Raw genomic sequence first — 19,297 nt, forward strand, 5'->3', positions numbered from 1 at the left:
TAATCACTATCTGCCTCCATATCCAACTAAATAGTCCCCTGCACCTAGATCTTTAAGCCATTAAGAATCTAACATGTCTTTGCATCTTTTTCGCATATTTGGATTTAGGTGAAGAAATGGCTTTATAAATTTTTCTATATCTTCTGCTTCCCCTTAATCAAATCCATAGTCAACCACTAAAATAGTTGAAATTGCACGGAATTCCAAATTTTTAGTGAATTTAAATTATTTTTATTGAGTTTCTAAGGATATTTCTATTAAATTTTCATTCTAGCAATTTTCTAAGAGCCAATCCAAGCCTTGGTCACCTGAAATTTAAACTATCTATTTGAGGTGATGAGATGGATCTTGCTTCCCATCTTATCTTGGCCTAAATAACACATTTCCTGTAATCAGTTCAAATACAATACACCCAACAGAAAAATCATCTACTTCTGGTCCATATGCTTCATGACCAATAATAATTTCTGGCGCTCTGTAATTTGGAGTTTGTATTGTCTTAGAAAATCTATAATCTGTGTAACATGCATTTCCTAAGTCAATAATTTTTATTTTAAACATTTCTAAGCAAAACGGAATAAGTTGTTATTTTGAATAGTATGATATCATGGTAGGATATATTTACTGTCCACTTGTGGTTAATCCATAACATTTTATTTCATCAGGGGTTATATTTTTAGGTAAGTCTAATTCTTTTTACTTTAAAAGTGGATTAATGGGTTAATTGCTAATTTATTTTTCTTTTTATGCAACACTCTAATATAATTATAGTCTTGAATGGAATCCAGATCTTGCAATTTTAACTAAAGTTTTGGTTGAGTAAGAATCATATATAATCCGTTCTACACATGATTAATGTAAAATCTGTTGAAGGTTATTATCAATAATATTTGATAGTTAGTAAGTTATTCCATTGCTAGAAATAAGCTGCTTTAAATTCTATTTAAGATATTTCGATTCAACTAATTTGAGTTGTTAATAAAGATTAAAATTTTCAACAGTCTCTCCTTTCACAATAGAATCAAATACTTGCTTAGTAGAAAATAAATTAACACAATTTTATTCAATTTTTATTTCTTGATCATAATCTTATTAAAAGTTTTTTGGAAGAATTTAAGCTCTAAATATCTCTTCAGACGTCTTTATTAAGTTAGGCAAATTGAAAATATTCATACCATCAATACAATAACACTGTTATTCAGTAGATACTTCGGCTTGGCCATATTTTTAAATAAATTTAACGAATTTTTTCTTAAAATTTGTATTATCCATTATTGTGTTTCTTATAACTTCCCATTAGTAAATCCCCTAACGCTAAGCCCTTAAATGTAAATAATTACAAATCTATGACTGATTTTACTTATCCAAAAGATCAAAATCGTTGATATTTATCGTCGTTGCAGGTGTGCTTAATTTTGCATCAAAAATATGCTGACTCTAAGCTCCATATAGAATATTTTCTAACTTATAGTCAGTATCATTCAAAAGTGGCAAATAATAAACCATTGCTAGATTTTCTGGTTTAAGGTCAGTATGAATAATATTTGCAATGTTATGCAAATAATGAACCGATTTTAGTAAATTATAAGAGATTGCCTTAACTATTGGAAGCGGAATAGATTTATTATAGTTAACTTTTGGAGAATATCTTGTCATAAGGCGATACACACTATGCCCTAATAGCTCGAAAACCATGCAATAATAAAATTTTTCTGTCTCTTCACAGTCATCATCAAAAACGTCAGCTATCTCTTTTTTAGAGTATACAAAATTGTCTAAAAGTTATACGATGCCACCATTATCTTCGAGTTTTACTTGTTAACATTTATCTTATATTTATTTTAATATATCTACTTCATCTTTTGATATTTACTAATCCAGTTCAGATATATTTATTTTTAATGCCACATATCTATTAAAAGTAATATCTTTTGATAAATATACCGTCGAAAACCGACCATTAGCAATTTTGCGTAAAGGTATATAAGTAGATTTATCACTTTTAAACTCAGTTTCAAATAATTACAACCAACAATATCCATTATCATCGTATCTGTCGGTACTTTCATCAATTTAATGATGAACAGATAAATTTTGATATGACGGCATTTTAATTGAAGTAGTATTAATACTATATATTGATATAAAACGAATTATTAATATAAATCAATCTACTTTTGTAATTAAATGTCTCTTGTAGTTTTCTTACATAACTTCTTGTTTTTTCTTATTAAAATAAATTTTTATCTTTAAGTCATAGTAATCGTTTAGTGGTTAAATTAAAATATACAATAAATTCGCTAATATACCACTATTAAAAACTAACCCCGTTAATAATATATTCTCTACTACTTGATTATAAGGTCCTATTTCGGCATTTTGTTATAAATCTGTATAAAATTAATATATCATTTATTAGCTCATATAACAATAAGATGATTTCCATGCAAAACAATACTTTATTATATAATTTGTAGAGATTCTTTCCCAAAGCACAGCTTTACCACCAATAATAGTATAAATGATTAATGATTAAACGACCGCAAACACTAATGTCGTTATATGCATATAAGATTTCCATAAATAGTATGAGCAGCATAATAAAATTGTTAATGTAATACAGACGAATAGAATAAGATCTCCTTTGTATGTTAATTTATCTAGGTAGAAAAATATTTTATTAGGTGGAAACTTTACTCTATTTAACTGATTTTTTGTCTTAATTTCAGAAATATCTACACAGTAATACCGATAGCCTATCATAACTCCAAAAAGATATACATATAAATAATTTTATAAGGCAATACCTTAAGTATTTGGAGAAAAAGTACTAAAAACAAACATGAGAATTGTGAATATAAATATATATTACAATTTTTTCTATTTTTTGTAAATACATGAATAAAATAGTACTAAACTAAAATACGCTTAAATTTCTACGCAACTGACTGTTATAAGAAATTTATTAAAAGGAATTTCAATATAATTACTAAGTAGTAGAGACTAGAATATACATTACTTCATAGTTAAACTATTAAAAACATAATTACCTAAAGATATAAATAACGATATAAAGAAGTATTCTTTAATTTTTTATGCTAATAAGTAAAATATATCCACTTTTAAAGATAATCTTTCAATAATACATTAATAATCAAGAAAACCTTATACAATCAACTAGATAACAATAAAAATATTTTCACCAACTAAAAAAATAGACTATTCTTCTGTAATGGCCTAAGTAATAACAACATTTTTCATATATTTATATGAGCAGGAAAATAAACCAAAAATAAGGAAGCCAGATTAATAAAATAAATATGAATCTGACATTTTATATATTAAAATTATTAGTATTATATACTTAAAATAAAATAATTTTCACATCATAAACATATTCTCTTCATATTTATCTGTATAGCCATGATATTTACCATCATCTTTGTAAGAATCATGGCCTTGATATTCAGACTACATTTCAGATTTCCAATTATTTCTATCTTCTCCTAATTAAAAATGGCTTCTTCTAAGTTAATTAACCATGTCTTAGTTGACACGCTCACTAGATCCTATTGCATCTGGTTTAAAAGCGGCTTAGTTTTCAGTCTCATAACTATTCCTCTCATCACTTTTTAACATAACATCACTTCTCCAAAGTTGATTGTTTATAGGTTGTGCTAGTTTCTTGCCTGCAAATTATACTGAATCTTATAGCATTGCTTAAGTCTATGATATGTAATTATTAGTTAAACTCGGATCCATAAGCTATACAGACGATCTACCATGAGCTAAAGCTTCTAAATGGAATTTTGCTCTTTCTTCTTAAGCTTCTTTAATCATTTAGGAATTAGGTTTGTACTACATCATAGTTTCAGATTAACCATCTCCACGCTCAGATGACATTTTTTAGGAATTAGGATCAGTTGGCTTAGCCATAAATTTTCTAATGTTTTCTGCCTCTTTTTAATTAAATTTTACTTATGCTGCATCAACAAGTCCCCTATAATTATCACGCATTTCTGATATTCTCTCTTTTTATTTTTCAGGATAGCAAACATGTTCTTAAGTATTTTCATACGCAGGTTTGACTGAATCTGATGCCTTAATTCCATCTCTACCAGGAAATGCAGCGCTCATCTCTGTCACACCATAAAACTATCCATCTTCAGCTACTGGTAAATGAGATGCCCTGAGATATCTTTCTCTAGCTTTTTATGCATCAATATCAATTAAGTCCCGAGGTTTTCCTGCAACTTCGTTAAGAGCAGTTTGCGTTGAAGAAATTCCCATTTTAGATAAACCATCTTCTAGTTCAATATGAGACTTTTAAAATCTTCTTAAATCATAAGTCTCCTTTTCTACATTTGGTTAACCTTAATAATTTGCAGAGCACTCAGTTTAATATGTATTTTTAGTACCCTCATCAATAGGGATAGAACTTGTTCTTAAATTCATTGATTTTTACTCTGGTTTTTCATAATCCCTCTTAAAATATGCAGCCGAATTTTCAGTAATATAAGAATTAGGATCATTTCCTAACCCAAAATGAGAACCTTAAAGATTTTTAGTGAGAGGTTATCTAGCATAAGTACCATCTAACCTACGATAATCAGCCATATTTTATGTTTCCATGACAGGTGCATCGTAACCTAATTTATTAGAAATATTATCTCTAAGACCATGAAGATTTACAGCCGCAGAATAAGTCTCACCTCTTTTAGGTTAATATTCTTCTTAAGTTTCGGAAATTCCAGTTGGCATATTTGATCCTTACACCAAAGAAAAATGTGACTTTCTTAAATCTGCCTTCTTATCCTCTGACATATTTGCTTTAGCTTCTTTAAGATCATATTAGATAAATGTATCATTGTAAGTAGAGCTACCAAACTTAGCGTTATCGGCGACTTTAATATGAGAACGTTGCAACTTAGCAGTATTAATATTTGACATTATTTAAGGTGAATTGCGGACAAACAATTATTCCTATATTTATATATAATAATAATATTAGTACAAAATAGAATGTTCTTAAATCATATATATTTTGTAATAAATAGGAATATGAATCACATATTTTCGAAAACCTGCTCAAAACGGTCGAGCAGCTTCTGGCTTATCTGCTTGAGCTGGCGTATCTCTTTCTTGAGCCCGTGCCCTTGAATTATGAGGTTCCGCTTCCGCTGGTCGTTGAAAACCTAGCTGCACGAGATCTCCAAAAAGCTCAGGTTCCGGCAGAGCCCTTTCCCGGGTTCGTCGTCGTCCTGCACTACTGGTTTGACCCAATCTTCGCAGTCGCTCTCGTCCTGCTTCACGGCGGCGTTGAGGTAGGTGATACGCTCCAGTAGGATGTCCCGCTCGCGCTCGACCTTCACCAGCTGCGTCTTGTACTCGATCTGCGTCCTGACCAACTGCTACTGGAGCTTTCCCTGCTCCTGGCAATAGAACTGCACCAGCCAGCTCTTCTTCAGTTGGTTAGTGAGGCGCTTCCGGCCCAGCCGCTGAAGCTATTCCTGACCCTCCTGGCAGTCCCCAGCGCTGATACTAGGACCCCCTTCGTACTTCCATAGCAGCGTCATTATCTCCAGCTCGCCGTTCTCTGCCGCTATTTCTATCGCCAGCTTCTTATTCGCGGTCTTGATGCCGGCCTCTAGCTCGGCCAGTACGTGCACGCACTCGTAGAACCCGTGTTTTGCGGCATAGTGCAGCGCGGTGAATCCGTTTGACGATGTTTTAGCTGCCAGAAATGGAATCAGCAGTTTCACGACGTTGATATTGCCGTACTAGGCAGCGTAGTGTAGCGCAGTTTTTTGGGCTGGTATTGACGTAATATCTACCATTTTAAGATTATCTTTTATAAAAAAGATGTCATTATCAATAGCTGCTTATAAAAATTGATTTGGCATTTCGTAGAGAAATGTATTTTAAATATTATATAAAATTATTAATACTAGGATTTCATTTATGTAATATTTAGCTTTATTGCGATAAATTTATAATTGCTTATATTATTATTAATTTTAATTATAGGACTTAAAGTATTCTTATATATTTTGAGATACATTTTATAATAATTCTTTCAGATAATTTAAAAAATTTAATTCATGAATATTTCACAAAATTATCTCATATATTAACTTTTTCTCTAGTACGCAAAAACTATATTTAGTATAGTTAAGATTAATGTTCATTCTAAAGCGTATAAAGATAACGCTAGAAATTTAGTGTAACATTGAAAATTGTTAATATTTTGCGCTAATATTTAGTTGAATAAAACTTATTTTTAATAAGATAAAAATTTACCAGAATTTGAAATATGTATTTTCAATATTAACAATATAATATTTTTACATTAATTACTATTATAGAATGTATGATAGTACAATTTAATATTATGTTGCTATCTACTTTAAAATATTATTGATAATTTTATCAATGTAATATTAATCTGTTTCACCTTTTATATGAATTATGCATTATCATAAAAATTTCAATTAAAATTAGTAGATAAGTTCATTAAGTAATTAAAATTATTTTCACAACTCTTAATAATGTTGGATACCAAAAGGGTTTATACATTCCAATTAAAATTAATAATTCAAATTTTAAAACGATACAAATTATATAATCACCATATTTTATATTCATTCATAGTGAATAATTTAACTGCGTAATTAATATTAATTTGCTTAAAATAAGATATAGATTATTTGATAAATATGAGTATTAACGACAAATTATTGTTATATTCTAAATAGAAATAAATTCATCTATCACCATTACTCCATTTATTTTTCTAGTTCTCTAAGTTTTCTTCGTTTTTCTTCAACAGCATTTTCGATGTTTTATTTTTCACTTCCCAGTCCATTAACAATTCGTCTAGCCCCCTCTAACTCAGTTTCTTTAACGCGAACACGCGCTTGTACTCTTTGAAAATCTCGTTCTAGAGCTAAAATTCGTCGCTCTCTCTAATCTAATGTTTCGGATAATGCTGATACTTTGGCTGCATTTAATTCTGCCTTTTATGTTTAGTCTCTTAAATCCCGTTCCAATGTTACTCTTTAATTGTTTAAGGCATTTTCAAACTCGTTTAACTTAACATTTTTCTCTGTTATTTAATCACTTAAATCTTATAATTATTCATTTTAACCTTAAAGCTATGTTTTCTATAATTCCATCTCGCTTTTTAAACGTGCTTATTCTTTAACAAGCGTATTATTTTGTACTTACATTTAATTCTATACAGACGACTTTTAATCTTCATTTTGTGATATCTAGTCCATCCGTTTCCTTAAAATATTTAACTCCTATACGTTTTCCTTCTCAGTTTTGACGGTTTTTGAGTCTTTGTAGAGAGGCCTAATTGGAGCACTATTCTGACGCTGTCTGACACCACTAAGAACTTTCAATTCCTTCATAAAATTTTTTGATTTCTGTGCCTGCTGAGCTGCAGCTGCGAAGTCCAAAATTGACATCTTGTTCAGCTTGTTTTTGATATTTATTTTTTCTGCCTCAGCGGAAACATCAGGATTCCTAACCTTCTACTTGAGCAAATTTACGAAAATTCCGCAACGTGCAATCGCCAAAAGCTTCTTTCTAATGACGTCTTTTTTGTCCATTTTCATGTTCCTGAGCGCCAGATTCTGCTCCAAACAGCGCTCCAGATAACAACAGGTATCGGCCTGTTTCTGCTTTAAAAGCTGATGCTTAGTACTCATTTCCAGAAGCTCCTGACTGGCCAATTTGCAGGCCTGTAGAATGTCCTTAACGCCATTTCCGGCCTCGAACGCCTTCTTGGCAATGCGTTCGTTGTCGGAAATCAAGTTTTTGCACTTCGCGGCGAGCGAAATGATGTCCTTCTCCTTATCGCTGATGCATCCCTCCTGAAGCGCGAGCTTTTGCGACAGAAGCCTGTTCCGCTCGGCCAGGATCTTGATCTCCTACACAGTGTCACTTTGGCGGTTCTGGTTAACATAGTTCGATTGCAGCGCACTGGTGAGCTGGTGTTTGTAGTTCGTGATCTGGTGCGACTGGGATTGGTTCTCCTACTGGAGGTAGTTGAGGATGTTCTGGAGCTTGTTAACCTGCTGGTTTACGAAAAGCTGCGACTGCAAAATTTGATTTTTCTGCGTAATTTCGTTGCCTAAGGCTTGCTCAAGTGCTGTAATTCTCGACTGGCCCTGTAGAGCCTAGAATTTGGCCATTTAAAGTTCCACTGTTTAGTTTTTGACGTTGTTAGCTAAATCCTGCAGTTGTTACTGTTTTTTATTCATAAGTAACATTGATTCCTTATCTAACAGCTCAGCTTTTAATTCCAAATTTTCCACGTCCATTAAAATTTAGAATTTTATATAATAGTATTTAGTATATAATAAATATTCCTTCAGAAATCAATAAGATCTTGGGTTATGATACCTCTTTTTGAGGGAAGCTTCTAAAAATTATTGAGTTCAAATAGTTTAAGTTCACTGGAACCGCAGGGCTGGCCTCGGTGACCGAGCGTGAGATGCTCAGCGAGCGCATCGAGGCGGAGATTGCAACCTGCAGGAGGAGGGCGGACGCGCTTGCGGGGCAGCTGTCAGCCTCGCCGGCACCGTTTAAGGTCCCGCGATTTGAGCTGCACGGCCCCCAGCCCAGCGATCTGGAGCAGCAGCTGGACCACCTCAACGCTGAAATGGCGATGTAGCCGTCGTACACGGGCCAGATGAACCTGCTGGCGGAGCACCACGCCCTAGTCACCCAGGTCATGAGCCGCAACGCACCCTTCCCAGCCCAGCTGGCCGCCATGGACAGGGCCCTCGCGCTGCTGTCGCACCAGGTCCAGCACCTCGCATCACTTGAGTGAGGGTCGCATGTCCATCTTCAGGTACTCGTCAAAGGCGCCGTTCGCTGCGTCGAGGTCCGAGGACAGCTGCTTGATCTCCTCCCTGGCCGCGAACAGATCGATGCGCGCCTGGTACAGCCCCGAGCCGGACTGGGAGGAGACCTCCTTGAGCTGCGCCTTAAGGTCGGCCACCTCGCGCTGCAGGATGTCGACCAGGTCGGATTTGATGCCCTTGTAGGTCATCATGGCCATGGCGCGCTCCTTGGGGCTCGCGGAGGACGATAGCCCCGATATGCCGAAGAGCTCCTTGAGGGCCTAGATCTCGATCTTGTAGTCGGTGAGGAGCTGGTCCTTGTGGGCGAGCTGCGACGTGGCGTGCTCGTACAGCGCCTTGAAGTTGCTGTTCTCGGTGATGTACTTCACATGTTCGATGATCTGGGGCTTCTGGTGCTGCACCTGCTCGCGCAGTATCGCCAGCTCGGACTCCATGCGGATGTTCTGCTCGACGATCTCGTCCAGGCGCACGTCCTTGTCCACCTGCGGTGCTCGCTCACTACTCTGCCGCTCCAGCGCCTGCAGTCTCTGCGTAAGCTGCTGGTTCTTTATGGCGAGGTTGTCGATCTGCATCTGCCGCAGGTCGTTGGACCGCTCCAGCTGATACAACTTGGACTTAGCCTCTGCCTCCTGCTGGTCGGACACCTCCTCGGACGTGGGCGCCATGAGCTCCCTCGCGGATAGGATCTTCTTCGGGGAGAAGGACACCACGGGGATCGGGAGGTTGAAGCTGGGGTGCTTCGCCAGAAATCCGGGTGGCGTCGGGGGCAGGTTGTGCTGCGGGGAGCCCATGGCCCGCGGTGACATAGCCGAGGAGGTCTGCAGCTACTGCAGCACGTCACTCTTGATGGTGGCCCGGGCGGACGAGGCCATCAGAATTGTCTTCCTGGGCATTGCGAAAAGGTATCGTCCCGATATAGTATAGTAATGTAATTTCTCAAATCAGTCTTTCTTGTTCTCAATGCTCTCCACAGGCGCCTTGAACATTCCCACGTGGCTGATGGCGCACTTGGGGCAGCTGAAGGACTGGCTCGTCTCGACGCACTTCTTGATCTCGGACTGCGACGGGTTCGATATCATGCCCACCGCACGCTCCTTGTACTCCTGGAACAGGCTCTGCAGGCCAATGATGATGGGCCCGAACCCCACCGCGGGGGACCACTGTTCAGGGTGGAAGGCTGTAAAAGAAAAACAAATATTCGTATTTGTTTCAAACCGTCCCGAAGGGGTAATCATGCGTACATGAGGTGCTCTGAACGGATATTCTTTTGGTAATAATAACTAACCATGATATGCACCACCTTAATATTCAGTATTTAGAGGACCTCTAACCGAAAAATGAATATCTAACATATTATCTTTATCAGGTATCCAAATCTTATAATTAGGATCATTTGCTTATTATACTGCCTTAAGTTAACGCATTATAATTTTAGGGTTTTCAGGTAAGTCAGGCATTGTGGAAAGGCAAAGATATAAATATTATAATTGAGTATATAATAATTAATATTTATGACATAATTATGCAAATAATACTATATAATTTTTACAATATTTTGTTTAAGAATATTTTAGATGAAATCTATAATATTAAAGTTATCTAGATCCTCTAGTTATTATACATGTATTAAAACTATATATATATATGTTATTGATTTTACATATATCTGCTGCATAATGTATAATAAGAAGTTACACAAGATTAAAATAAAAATAAATAAAGAATATGTTTTTTAGAATATTATTCTAATGATAAAATTATATTCGAATTTTGTCAAATAAACATTGTAAATATTTTATATATAATTTATATATAATTTACATAATATCTTCATTCTTTACAGAATCTATCATAAATTATATTTGAACTATAGCAAAATTTCGAAACTTCAGAATAAATTAGTATTATATTATATTCTTAATACTATGTTTTTTCAAAAATGCAACAGCTGACTAAGCTAGAAAATAAATTTAACCATGGATAGAATGTTGTAGTAGAAAAATTTATCCCAACCATTGATAATATAGCTGGTTATCATATATGGGTAATGTTTATTATGCTTTTTGATTTAATAACATATTTTATAAATAAAACTGAAGCATTGACAAATATTACACCTAATTCTAATCTATATATCGCTATTTTTATCATGATATCACAGTTAGTAGATCTATTTATAGTTGCAGTGTATGGAATTTCGAGAAAAATTAGATGGTTTACCACTTCTTATATTCTATATGCTGCATCTAGTATTAGTACTGCTGTAGCTTTAATTCTATTTTTTGGCATTGGTGATACATTTGATAATGCTTTCTCATGGTAGGTCGGATTTTTATCTATATTTAGGGGCCAAGTCAGGTCAGTTGTAATTAGACGATAAAATTAATCGAGATTATAAAAAGCTTTACGTAAATCAACAAATTTATATATTGTATCATATTTAATTTATGTTACTAGAGTAATAAGAGTCATATTTTAATCTTTATATGGCATTCTTATTTTTATTTTTGTTTTTATGGGCTCAGTCTTTCTAAACGAAAGAGCTTTGGATTCAAAAAGATCTTTTATTGAATTATTATATTTTATAACAGTTACTATGTCCACAGTAGGTTATGGTGATATAACTTTAGATGGTGGATCAGGAAGAATAATAACTATTATCTTCATTGTTGTAGCATTAATTTATATACCGGTGGCAATAGGTGTGGCGATTTAGAAACTTTCTAATGAACTACCTAGATTAAAATTACTAAGATAAATTTATGGAGGTGTTATTGTTATTGGTCAAAAAGACATTTAGTTGGCATCAAGTGTCCGTGCTGTATTTCCATAATAATAATCGATTTCTGTGTTAATGACTGATATAAATTAAAATTACGACGACCACCCTGATATGAAAGCTTTTATTGAAGGTGTACCGTCAATGTAATTTATGATTAGTGATAGTTACGATACGCTAACATTGAAGCAAATGTAGTTAGACAATTCACTGATTGTATTAGTTTATTCTGACAGTAAAATAAGCGCATCAGAAATGTAATAATCTGATGGTTTGGCAATTGTATAAGCAGTATGTGCTGCATAGTCATTATAACATGACAATATATTGGTAGTTATATTGTAAATTGAGTCATCCGTAGTTATTTGTAAAGAAAAGTTATATCAATATCTTAATGAAGACTAATGTATTGTGTATTCGCTAAGTAAAACATATAGTCATATAATCTATCTCTCATGTCTATATAGTGGATTCTCAACGTTTTTTACAAATGCTTTAATCCCTTCATAATGTTAATTAAATTAATTCAATACAGATAAATAAAAATTTGCATTGAAAAATTTAAATTAGTTTACTAAATGTTGTACAAAAGCAGACCATGAAGTTGTTATTTCTTAAACATGGGATTTATATAATTCATCTTGTGGGAAGAAAGATTATATTGGAAAAATTATTGAAAATGCTACTTCTAAACCTTCTTAGGATGTTTAGTAAACCGTAAAAGATTTATTAGTAGTTGTTTGTGGAGAGATTAATAAAGAATTATTAATATCTACATTAAGTTTATTACGGAAATTTGGTAGTAAATTATATATTATTTTAGATAATAATGATTTTATCCACTATTCTGAAGATGATATTATAATTGAAGGAAATATTTTTGATGAATAATTTTATTTATAAAATAATAAGGAAGTTCTGGTTTTTATGGAAGATAATGATGGAAAAGAAGTTCTTATTGAACATGCATTATAGCAATCAAGCATGGAACATAATATATGTGTAATGGAAAGTTTAATTGAAATTTAGTCAAAATTTGAAATTTACAGAAAATAGAAATACATTCCATGCGGGCTTTCTTGTTTATGTACTTTAATCCTAAGAAATCCAATTACTTTTTAAAACTTTGATAGTTTCATCTAGAACCATCATAACTTCAAATAATATTTATTGCAAGAAAGTTTGTGTGTTGAAGACTGGGAAAATAAGAATAAAAGTTAAATAGTTATCTATATTAATAGAGAAGGATTCATCATTAATATTTATGATAAATAGCTATAATTATAAGAAAGTGATATTATAACGACTATATGTTTATAGTGAATGAAATTTATTATACTATAATATTATATAATAGGTTTTTGCAAAATGAAAGATTTTGAATAAAATGAATATTAAGTAATGCTTGAATAATCTAATAAGTTAATTTAGCGTTTACATGTTTAGCATAGATAAGAAAAGTAAGATATTTTAAACTAGTTTGATGAGTTTAGAAAAAATTCTTAATAAAGACTTATGAATATTTCTGCAGTTTATGGAAATTCACTACTAAGAGTATTGCATGGGAGTTCAATATTAAATCCAATTGAATATATACCCCATGCTGAAGCTTAACTTATAATTGCATCATTCAAATAAGAATAGCAACTATAAATTAGGTAAATATAAGAATAGTGTTATTAAGAGATATAAGCAGTAAAAGGATAGTTATAACTATCATAGTACGGAGTATCAGAAGATATGCATTAAGATTAACGTTATCAACAATAGTAAAATATTCCTGTAAATATTACAGAATTTTTGCATCAGTTCAATAGGGATTCAATATCAAATGATATTAAACTAGCACCCTCACTTCCTATAATTTTAAGTTTAGAAAATAGTCTTAAAATTTTATAACATAGGCATGATATATTATTAAATAAAATTTAAAACGATGACACTGAAATTCGATTAAAGAAAAAGTATAATAAGATTATTGAAGAAAAATAGTTATAATATACGAATCAATTTAACATGTTATAAAAAGAGTTTTCTAGATTTAAAGAGAATTAAAAAATTTAGTAAGATATAATTAAAAAATAGTTAACAACTAAATAATAAGAAGTAGTATAACTTTAAAACAACTATACTAGCGAATAGGATTAAATTTAATCATATAAAGATGAAATTGTGCGGCTTGATCAATAAAATAAAAAACATGAATTAAGTTTGAAAAGATTGAGAAATGAAATTACATAAGAAATTACAGGTTTATAGTTCGTTGACTAGCATAAATCTGTAGGAAAATTATAGGCAGAGATAATATATTTAAAAGGTTTTGAATCAGTTTATATTTAAACAGAACAAGATATGATAAGAAAGATGATAGATTTAGAAAAGACGTTAGAATCGACTAGAAATAAAAATAAACTATTACATTAAGAAATAATGGAGCTTACAAAAGATGCTGAGAGTAAAGTAGTTGGAAGATTTTAGCATATTATCGACTAACAATTATTTCAAATTAATAGCATAAATTAAGAGTTTCAATTAGAATCATAAAAAATAATTGATTTATAACATGATAATAAATAGCTTTCGCATGAAATAAATTAATATATTACTTAAATTAGAGATAATGATGTTTTTATAAATAGTTTACGAGATGATTTACGGATCTCTATTAATGATTACTAAAATGCATAGAGGCAAGTAGATTTTTTAGTTAGACGTTCAAGTAGCCTTGTTTCTGAGAAGCAAGTTTTAAAACTAAATATTAATGAACTTATCTTAAAAAATGAGGATTTAGTATAACATCTTAACCTAAAATAAGTTTACTATTAAACATAAGAGGTCAATTTAAGGAAAAATCTAGTTGAAAAACTTGGCTCTGTATATGGTGAGAACGCAAATACAAAAGCAAAAATTATATCTGATTAAATATTTGAGCAGTCAAAACCATCTACTTTTTCTGAGGAAACATAAAAATTAATTGCATCAGAAAATAAATAATTTGCAACAGAAATCAAAAAGTAAAATATCGAACTGAATGATTTTGAAAAAGGAATTGAGCAACATTGTTTAATATTAGATGAAGTTGTTTAAGTTAATATTAAAGCAATATAAACTGAGTTTTCTTCGACAGAAGAAAAAGGATGCTATGTTTATCCTGCGTAATTAAATGATCTTAAAGAATTTTAATAACAAGTATACTTTTCTGCTGATGATAATATAGTAGTTTCTTAATATGTAGAATAAGTTAATACACTGAGTTAAGAGCTAGAATCATATAAAATAAAAGATATTGACACAAAAACATTTAGATAAGATATGTATTAAGAACTATATAAGGAATAAATAGACATGGTTAATAGCTAGAAATTTTAATAGTTAATGATGTATGAAGATATCTATTCTTAAACATCAAGATATAATTTATTGTTCATATAAGCATCATAGCATTAGTGCAAGGAATTTCATGAATTTGTGGATGAAATATTGTATATACAAAATTAAAAGGATACTAAATATTTAGCAATTATTAATAAAATGAAGCAACAAAAAACGGCAGATGAAGCAGAGTTAGTTTAAAGTTTATAAGTTTCTTAATAAAAATATAATGAACTGTATATGAATTATAATAAGCTTAAAAACTCTATTTTGTTTATACAATAATCAGTGACTTCATAATAATAACCAATTTTAGATCAAATGGTTGTAGAGTTATAAAAAAGAGTTAATAATTTGTAAAATTCATTAAAATTGGTTTCTAAAAGTGTTATGGATAGGCTATTTGTATAAAAGTAAGATTGTGCTGTATAATTAAATTATGAATCTATTAATGCATCCGTTTTAACGCTTTAAGTAGAATTTTTAGATTAGGAAATGGAAACTGATATTATTCATTCATACTACAAACTTTTACAGACAGATCCTATAGAATCAATTATTATAGAACGAGCACTAACACCACCAATAATATAAACTGAAAATATTAATTTATAAACTGAAGCAATAGTTTATATCCCTTCCTTTGAAATTTAATAATAGTTAATTACAAATTAGACAAATATGATAGATTTTGAATGTTAAATTGCTATCAAAGAATATTAAATTTTGACAGAGAATAAATAAGTTACAAGATCAGTAACTGTTCTTCCAATTTTGGATATTTAAAATTCTAATGAAGTATCTATCTAGTAAGCTGAAAAATATCCATTAGCAATGATGTAAGATTTTGAAGTTCAAGTTGAGTTTATATTAGAGTAAAAATCCTAACCACATGTTTTAACAGAGTAATCAAATCTTAATATTCCATCAAATTTAACATAATAATAGATTGATTAAATTCTTAATATATTACCAAAACAGCCATCCTAAATTAGTTAGCACTCATAAACTAATTTTTTAGGTTTCGATATTAAATTGTAGACTGATGATTTTACTCAAATAAATAAGTAAAGATAAAAAGAAGCATTTTCTATTTTAACATAGTTAGAAACATTAATAATTCGTGAAAATAATTCACCCACTTACACAGAAAAAAATTGTGATTTTGACTATGGATTAATAGAAGAGTAGCTTAATGATATCAAACTAAGTTAGTTAAAATAATGTAAACATGTACGTACTTAGACAATCCCTGTAGAGAATTTATAATTAGAAGATTTCATTTCAAAATATATTAGAATATAAAAATAGTAGATTGACTTTAAGGATAAATATGAGAAGAATTGTTCTGAAATGGAAACTGCTTCATAATAAATATAAGAGGCCAAAAAGTCTGAATTATCTATTAGAACTTTATATAATGATTTAAATGAGGATTATAAAATTTAAAGTGTGAATCTTAAACAGGCTTAGACTCAAGCTATACAGTATGAAAATTGGTATAATAAAGCACTCAGTGAAAACTCCAAACTAATTAAAGAAAAACCTCTTACTAATTCTAAGGCAGCTAAAACCCTAGCTGTTTTAAAGACTAAATAATAAGAGAGAGAAGAATACGAATTAAGATAACTTATGAATATAGGTATGGAAATTGCTAATTAATTTGATAAAGGAGAAGACAAAGAAACATAAATCGAATTAAGGATCAGCAGGGTAGATTAAATTGATGTAGAAAACCATGGAGAAGTAAAATATAAATCTAGAGCAAGAAGTAAAGTTTAGTAAAATAAGGAATGATATAATTTTTAATTACTATATTAATTTTCATTTATTATTAAATTTAGATATGTAGTATTAAACTAAGAAAATGATTAATATAAAGGTAAATTAATTTTATAAGGATAAAAGAAATTCATATTTTCTCTTAAGTGATTACTACCAGTAACTTAACTACTTAAAATAACATTAACATTAACATTAATTTTAACTATATATTGGGATGACAATATCCACAAACAGTTATCTACCATTATTTTATTGATAGTTAAGTTTTCTATCTGTGTCTGTAATCTGTAAGTAAAAATATAAGGAAACCCATAACCTTTCACTTTTTCAGTTAACTACTTTCTGGAAATGCGCTTTACCATTCTGATGAACATTCTTAGTAATCTTTTTTCTTACCTAAATACCAGTATCTTTCTTTTATACCAAAGGCTGTTTTCGGAACACCCATTTAGACAACAAAAATTTCTCTAACATTTTCAGCATATATAGCACTATCTTCAATTTCATCAACTCCAGGTATATATTCACCAAGCCAGTTAATTTCTACTATTTATCTTATGCCAAGAATTAAATTAAATAAAACTTTAGTCATACTTTGACCACTGTCACTTAAGCAAGAATATCTTTTATCCCACCTAATGATACATAATTAAACTGGTTTTTTAGCATTAAATACTCCTGTTTTAAATGGTAAAACAGCAGTACCACTGTTACATGTACCTTCTGGGAACACTGTTATCATTTAAAATTTTCTTGGATATCCTGCCAATTACACATCCCCAGCAACTCTTTATATGAGCTTTTCTTATACTGTTTTCCCACTATTTTTGTCACTTCTATCAATGAAAATACATTAATTTGCTTTGGCAAAAAGGCCAAATACTGGAGATCTTCCAACTTCCGATTTCGAAACAAATGAGCACGCTCCTACAACTTATAATACTAATGGATCTAATGAGGAATTATGGTTTGAAACTAACGCAAAGTCAGAAGAATAAGTTGGCCGTTTTTAAATATTTTTTTATACAATTTTAACTCCCATAGACCATAAAAATCCACGAGTCAAATTAATAGTTAAGAATCGAGTTATAGTTGTCCGTAAAGGGGAAAGTGGTTTTTAAAGATTAACAGATTTGATTAAACGTGACATAATAACATGTGATAATGAAACTATAATGAGCAAAAGAAATATTCTAATTGGAGTTACTATTGGGGCCAATATATATGATATTAACCAAAATATATAATACTGGAGTGATTTTTTAGGTTTAGTTGAAGCAAATGGGTTTAATGTCATTAGAGAAAGGTAAACAAATACTTTATTATCATTATTACTATATAATATTATTGTTAATTAATTTACATAGTTATAATATTATACATTTATTATCTATTATATTGAAAATTAAAGTCAAATTCAAACTTCTCTTCAAAAATTAAATTTCAAATGTTTGCACCACTCCTTGTCAAATGGTTCATTTCATCAAGACTCTCAACCTTGCTAAGCTTACCTCTGGTAAGCCTTTTAAGACCAGATGCCCAGTTGCCATGAAGATGATCCGTTCCATCTGTGCTAAAACCGCTAAGGTTGACGAAAAGAACGTTATCCTCTCTGAGGATGTCAACAGATATGTCTGGGCTTAGGGTATCAGAACTCCCATGAGAAGAATCAGAATTGATATTGATGTTTAAGAGCATGAAGAAAACAAGATTGCCCTTGTTTCCATCGTTGATTGGCCTGCAGAAGGTTATCACGGCCTCCTCAATGAGACCAACGAATGATTAAGTGATATATTATATTATATAATATTACTTAACTTTATTTAATAATGCCATATGTGGGTAATACATATTATGATGATGATATATACCAAAAGTATTTCATAAAATTGTCTAAAGCACACTATATTTAGTCTCATAATTCATTAATTGAGAAAAATTAAGAGATATCAATACATACTTAATTAGATTAGTCTATTAATGAGAATAGTGTAAATCAGTTATAAGCTGATGTATCCATTCATGAAATATATTAAAATAAAGAATAAATAGAATAAGTTCACTACTCTAGAGATTTGTTATAGCCTGAAATTTTGTAGTAATAAAAGTCATAAGTTCCAATTCCATCTTTATCCTTGGTTTCTATCAGGTCAACGTCACATAAATTACCACCGCCGCGACTATTCACAGCTAGAAAATTAGAAATTAAGGATGAGTTTGAAAGCCAGATGGAGTAAATTTTAGATTCCAGTTCCGAATTGTAAAGAGTTTGTCAACTACTTTTCAAAAAAGATTTGACGGTATAATTTTTATATTAAATTAAATAGTAGCTAGATAACTATGGATAATAAGTTTAAATTTATCACTCACATGCAAAAGATTGAAGCAGGTATATTTAAATATAAAAATAAAAGTTAAATACTAAGAATAACGGAAGATATGGATAGAATACACATCCAAATAGAAATGAGTATTGAAAAAAATG

At 31.0% G+C, this 19,297-nt stretch overlaps 11 protein-coding genes and 1 pseudogene across 11 annotated transcripts; 3 read left to right on the top strand and 9 right to left on the bottom strand. All coding sequences in view use genetic code 6, as the record gives it.

Annotated features, from left to right (window-relative positions):
* Window positions 1-3: 3 nt before the first annotated feature.
* SS50377_23149 (Kinase, CMGC SRPK) lies at window positions 4-2,109 on the bottom strand (the record flags this gene model as incomplete). Its single annotated transcript, XM_067907020.1, has 1 exon — window positions 4-2,109. One exon carries the CDS (start codon window positions 2,107-2,109, stop codon window positions 4-6), a length of 2,106 nt encoding a protein of 701 aa, XP_067766288.1.
* Window positions 2,110-2,166: 57 nt separating this feature from the next.
* Window positions 2,167-3,333, bottom strand: SS50377_23150 (Transmembrane domain-containing protein; the record flags this gene model as incomplete). Its single annotated transcript, XM_067907021.1, has 1 exon — window positions 2,167-3,333. One exon carries the CDS (start codon window positions 3,331-3,333, stop codon window positions 2,167-2,169), a length of 1,167 nt encoding a protein of 388 aa, XP_067766289.1.
* Window positions 3,334-3,381: 48 nt separating this feature from the next.
* SS50377_23151 (uncharacterized protein) lies at window positions 3,382-4,950 on the bottom strand (the record flags this gene model as incomplete). Its single annotated transcript, XM_067907022.1, has 1 exon — window positions 3,382-4,950. One exon carries the CDS (start codon window positions 4,948-4,950, stop codon window positions 3,382-3,384), a length of 1,569 nt encoding a protein of 522 aa, XP_067766290.1.
* Window positions 4,951-5,066: 116 nt separating this feature from the next.
* Window positions 5,067-5,903, bottom strand: SS50377_23152 (Ankyrin repeat-containing protein; the record flags this gene model as incomplete). The annotated part of the gene is made up of 1 exon (XM_067907023.1): window positions 5,067-5,903. One exon carries the CDS (start codon window positions 5,901-5,903, stop codon window positions 5,067-5,069), a length of 837 nt encoding a protein of 278 aa, XP_067766291.1.
* Window positions 5,904-6,770: 867 nt separating this feature from the next.
* SS50377_23153 (uncharacterized protein) lies at window positions 6,771-8,330 on the bottom strand (the record flags this gene model as incomplete). The annotated part of the gene is made up of 1 exon (XM_067907024.1): window positions 6,771-8,330. The coding sequence occupies one exon, from the start codon at window positions 8,328-8,330 to the stop codon at window positions 6,771-6,773; it is 1,560 nt and encodes a 519-aa protein (XP_067766292.1).
* Window positions 8,331-8,503: 173 nt separating this feature from the next.
* On the bottom strand, window positions 8,504-8,784 carry SS50377_23154 (Hypothetical protein; annotated as a pseudogene).
* Window positions 8,785-8,830: 46 nt separating this feature from the next.
* Window positions 8,831-9,769, bottom strand: SS50377_23155 (uncharacterized protein; the record flags this gene model as incomplete). Its single annotated transcript, XM_067907025.1, has 1 exon — window positions 8,831-9,769. One exon carries the CDS (start codon window positions 9,767-9,769, stop codon window positions 8,831-8,833), a length of 939 nt encoding a protein of 312 aa, XP_067766293.1.
* Window positions 9,770-9,817: 48 nt separating this feature from the next.
* Window positions 9,818-10,333, bottom strand: SS50377_23156 (Ubiquitin-conjugating enzyme E2; the record flags this gene model as incomplete). The annotated part of the gene is made up of 1 exon (XM_067907026.1): window positions 9,818-10,333. The coding sequence occupies one exon, from the start codon at window positions 10,331-10,333 to the stop codon at window positions 9,818-9,820; it is 516 nt and encodes a 171-aa protein (XP_067766294.1).
* A 482-nt stretch (window positions 10,334-10,815) lies between these two features.
* SS50377_23157 (Ion transport 2 and transmembrane domain-containing protein) lies at window positions 10,816-12,978 on the top strand (the record flags this gene model as incomplete). Its single annotated transcript, XM_067907027.1, has 1 exon — window positions 10,816-12,978. The coding sequence occupies one exon, from the start codon at window positions 10,816-10,818 to the stop codon at window positions 12,976-12,978; it is 2,163 nt and encodes a 720-aa protein (XP_067766295.1).
* A 45-nt stretch (window positions 12,979-13,023) lies between these two features.
* Window positions 13,024-16,824, top strand: SS50377_23158 (uncharacterized protein; the record flags this gene model as incomplete). Its single annotated transcript, XM_067907028.1, has 1 exon — window positions 13,024-16,824. One exon carries the CDS (start codon window positions 13,024-13,026, stop codon window positions 16,822-16,824), a length of 3,801 nt encoding a protein of 1,266 aa, XP_067766296.1.
* A 307-nt stretch (window positions 16,825-17,131) lies between these two features.
* Window positions 17,132-18,109, bottom strand: SS50377_23159 (Lysophospholipid acyltransferase; the record flags this gene model as incomplete). Its single annotated transcript, XM_067907029.1, has 1 exon — window positions 17,132-18,109. One exon carries the CDS (start codon window positions 18,107-18,109, stop codon window positions 17,132-17,134), a length of 978 nt encoding a protein of 325 aa, XP_067766297.1.
* A 173-nt stretch (window positions 18,110-18,282) lies between these two features.
* On the top strand, window positions 18,283-18,594 carry SS50377_23160 (Ribosomal protein L31B; the record flags this gene model as incomplete). The annotated part of the gene is made up of 1 exon (XM_067907030.1): window positions 18,283-18,594. The coding sequence occupies one exon, from the start codon at window positions 18,283-18,285 to the stop codon at window positions 18,592-18,594; it is 312 nt and encodes a 103-aa protein (XP_067766298.1).
* Window positions 18,595-19,297: the final 703 nt, after the last annotated feature.

Source organism: Spironucleus salmonicida, chromosome 3 (genome assembly GCF_000497125.1).
Source record: "Spironucleus salmonicida strain ATCC 50377 chromosome 3, whole genome shotgun sequence".
In the NCBI taxonomy this organism is placed as follows: Eukaryota; Fornicata; order Diplomonadida; family Hexamitidae; genus Spironucleus; species Spironucleus salmonicida.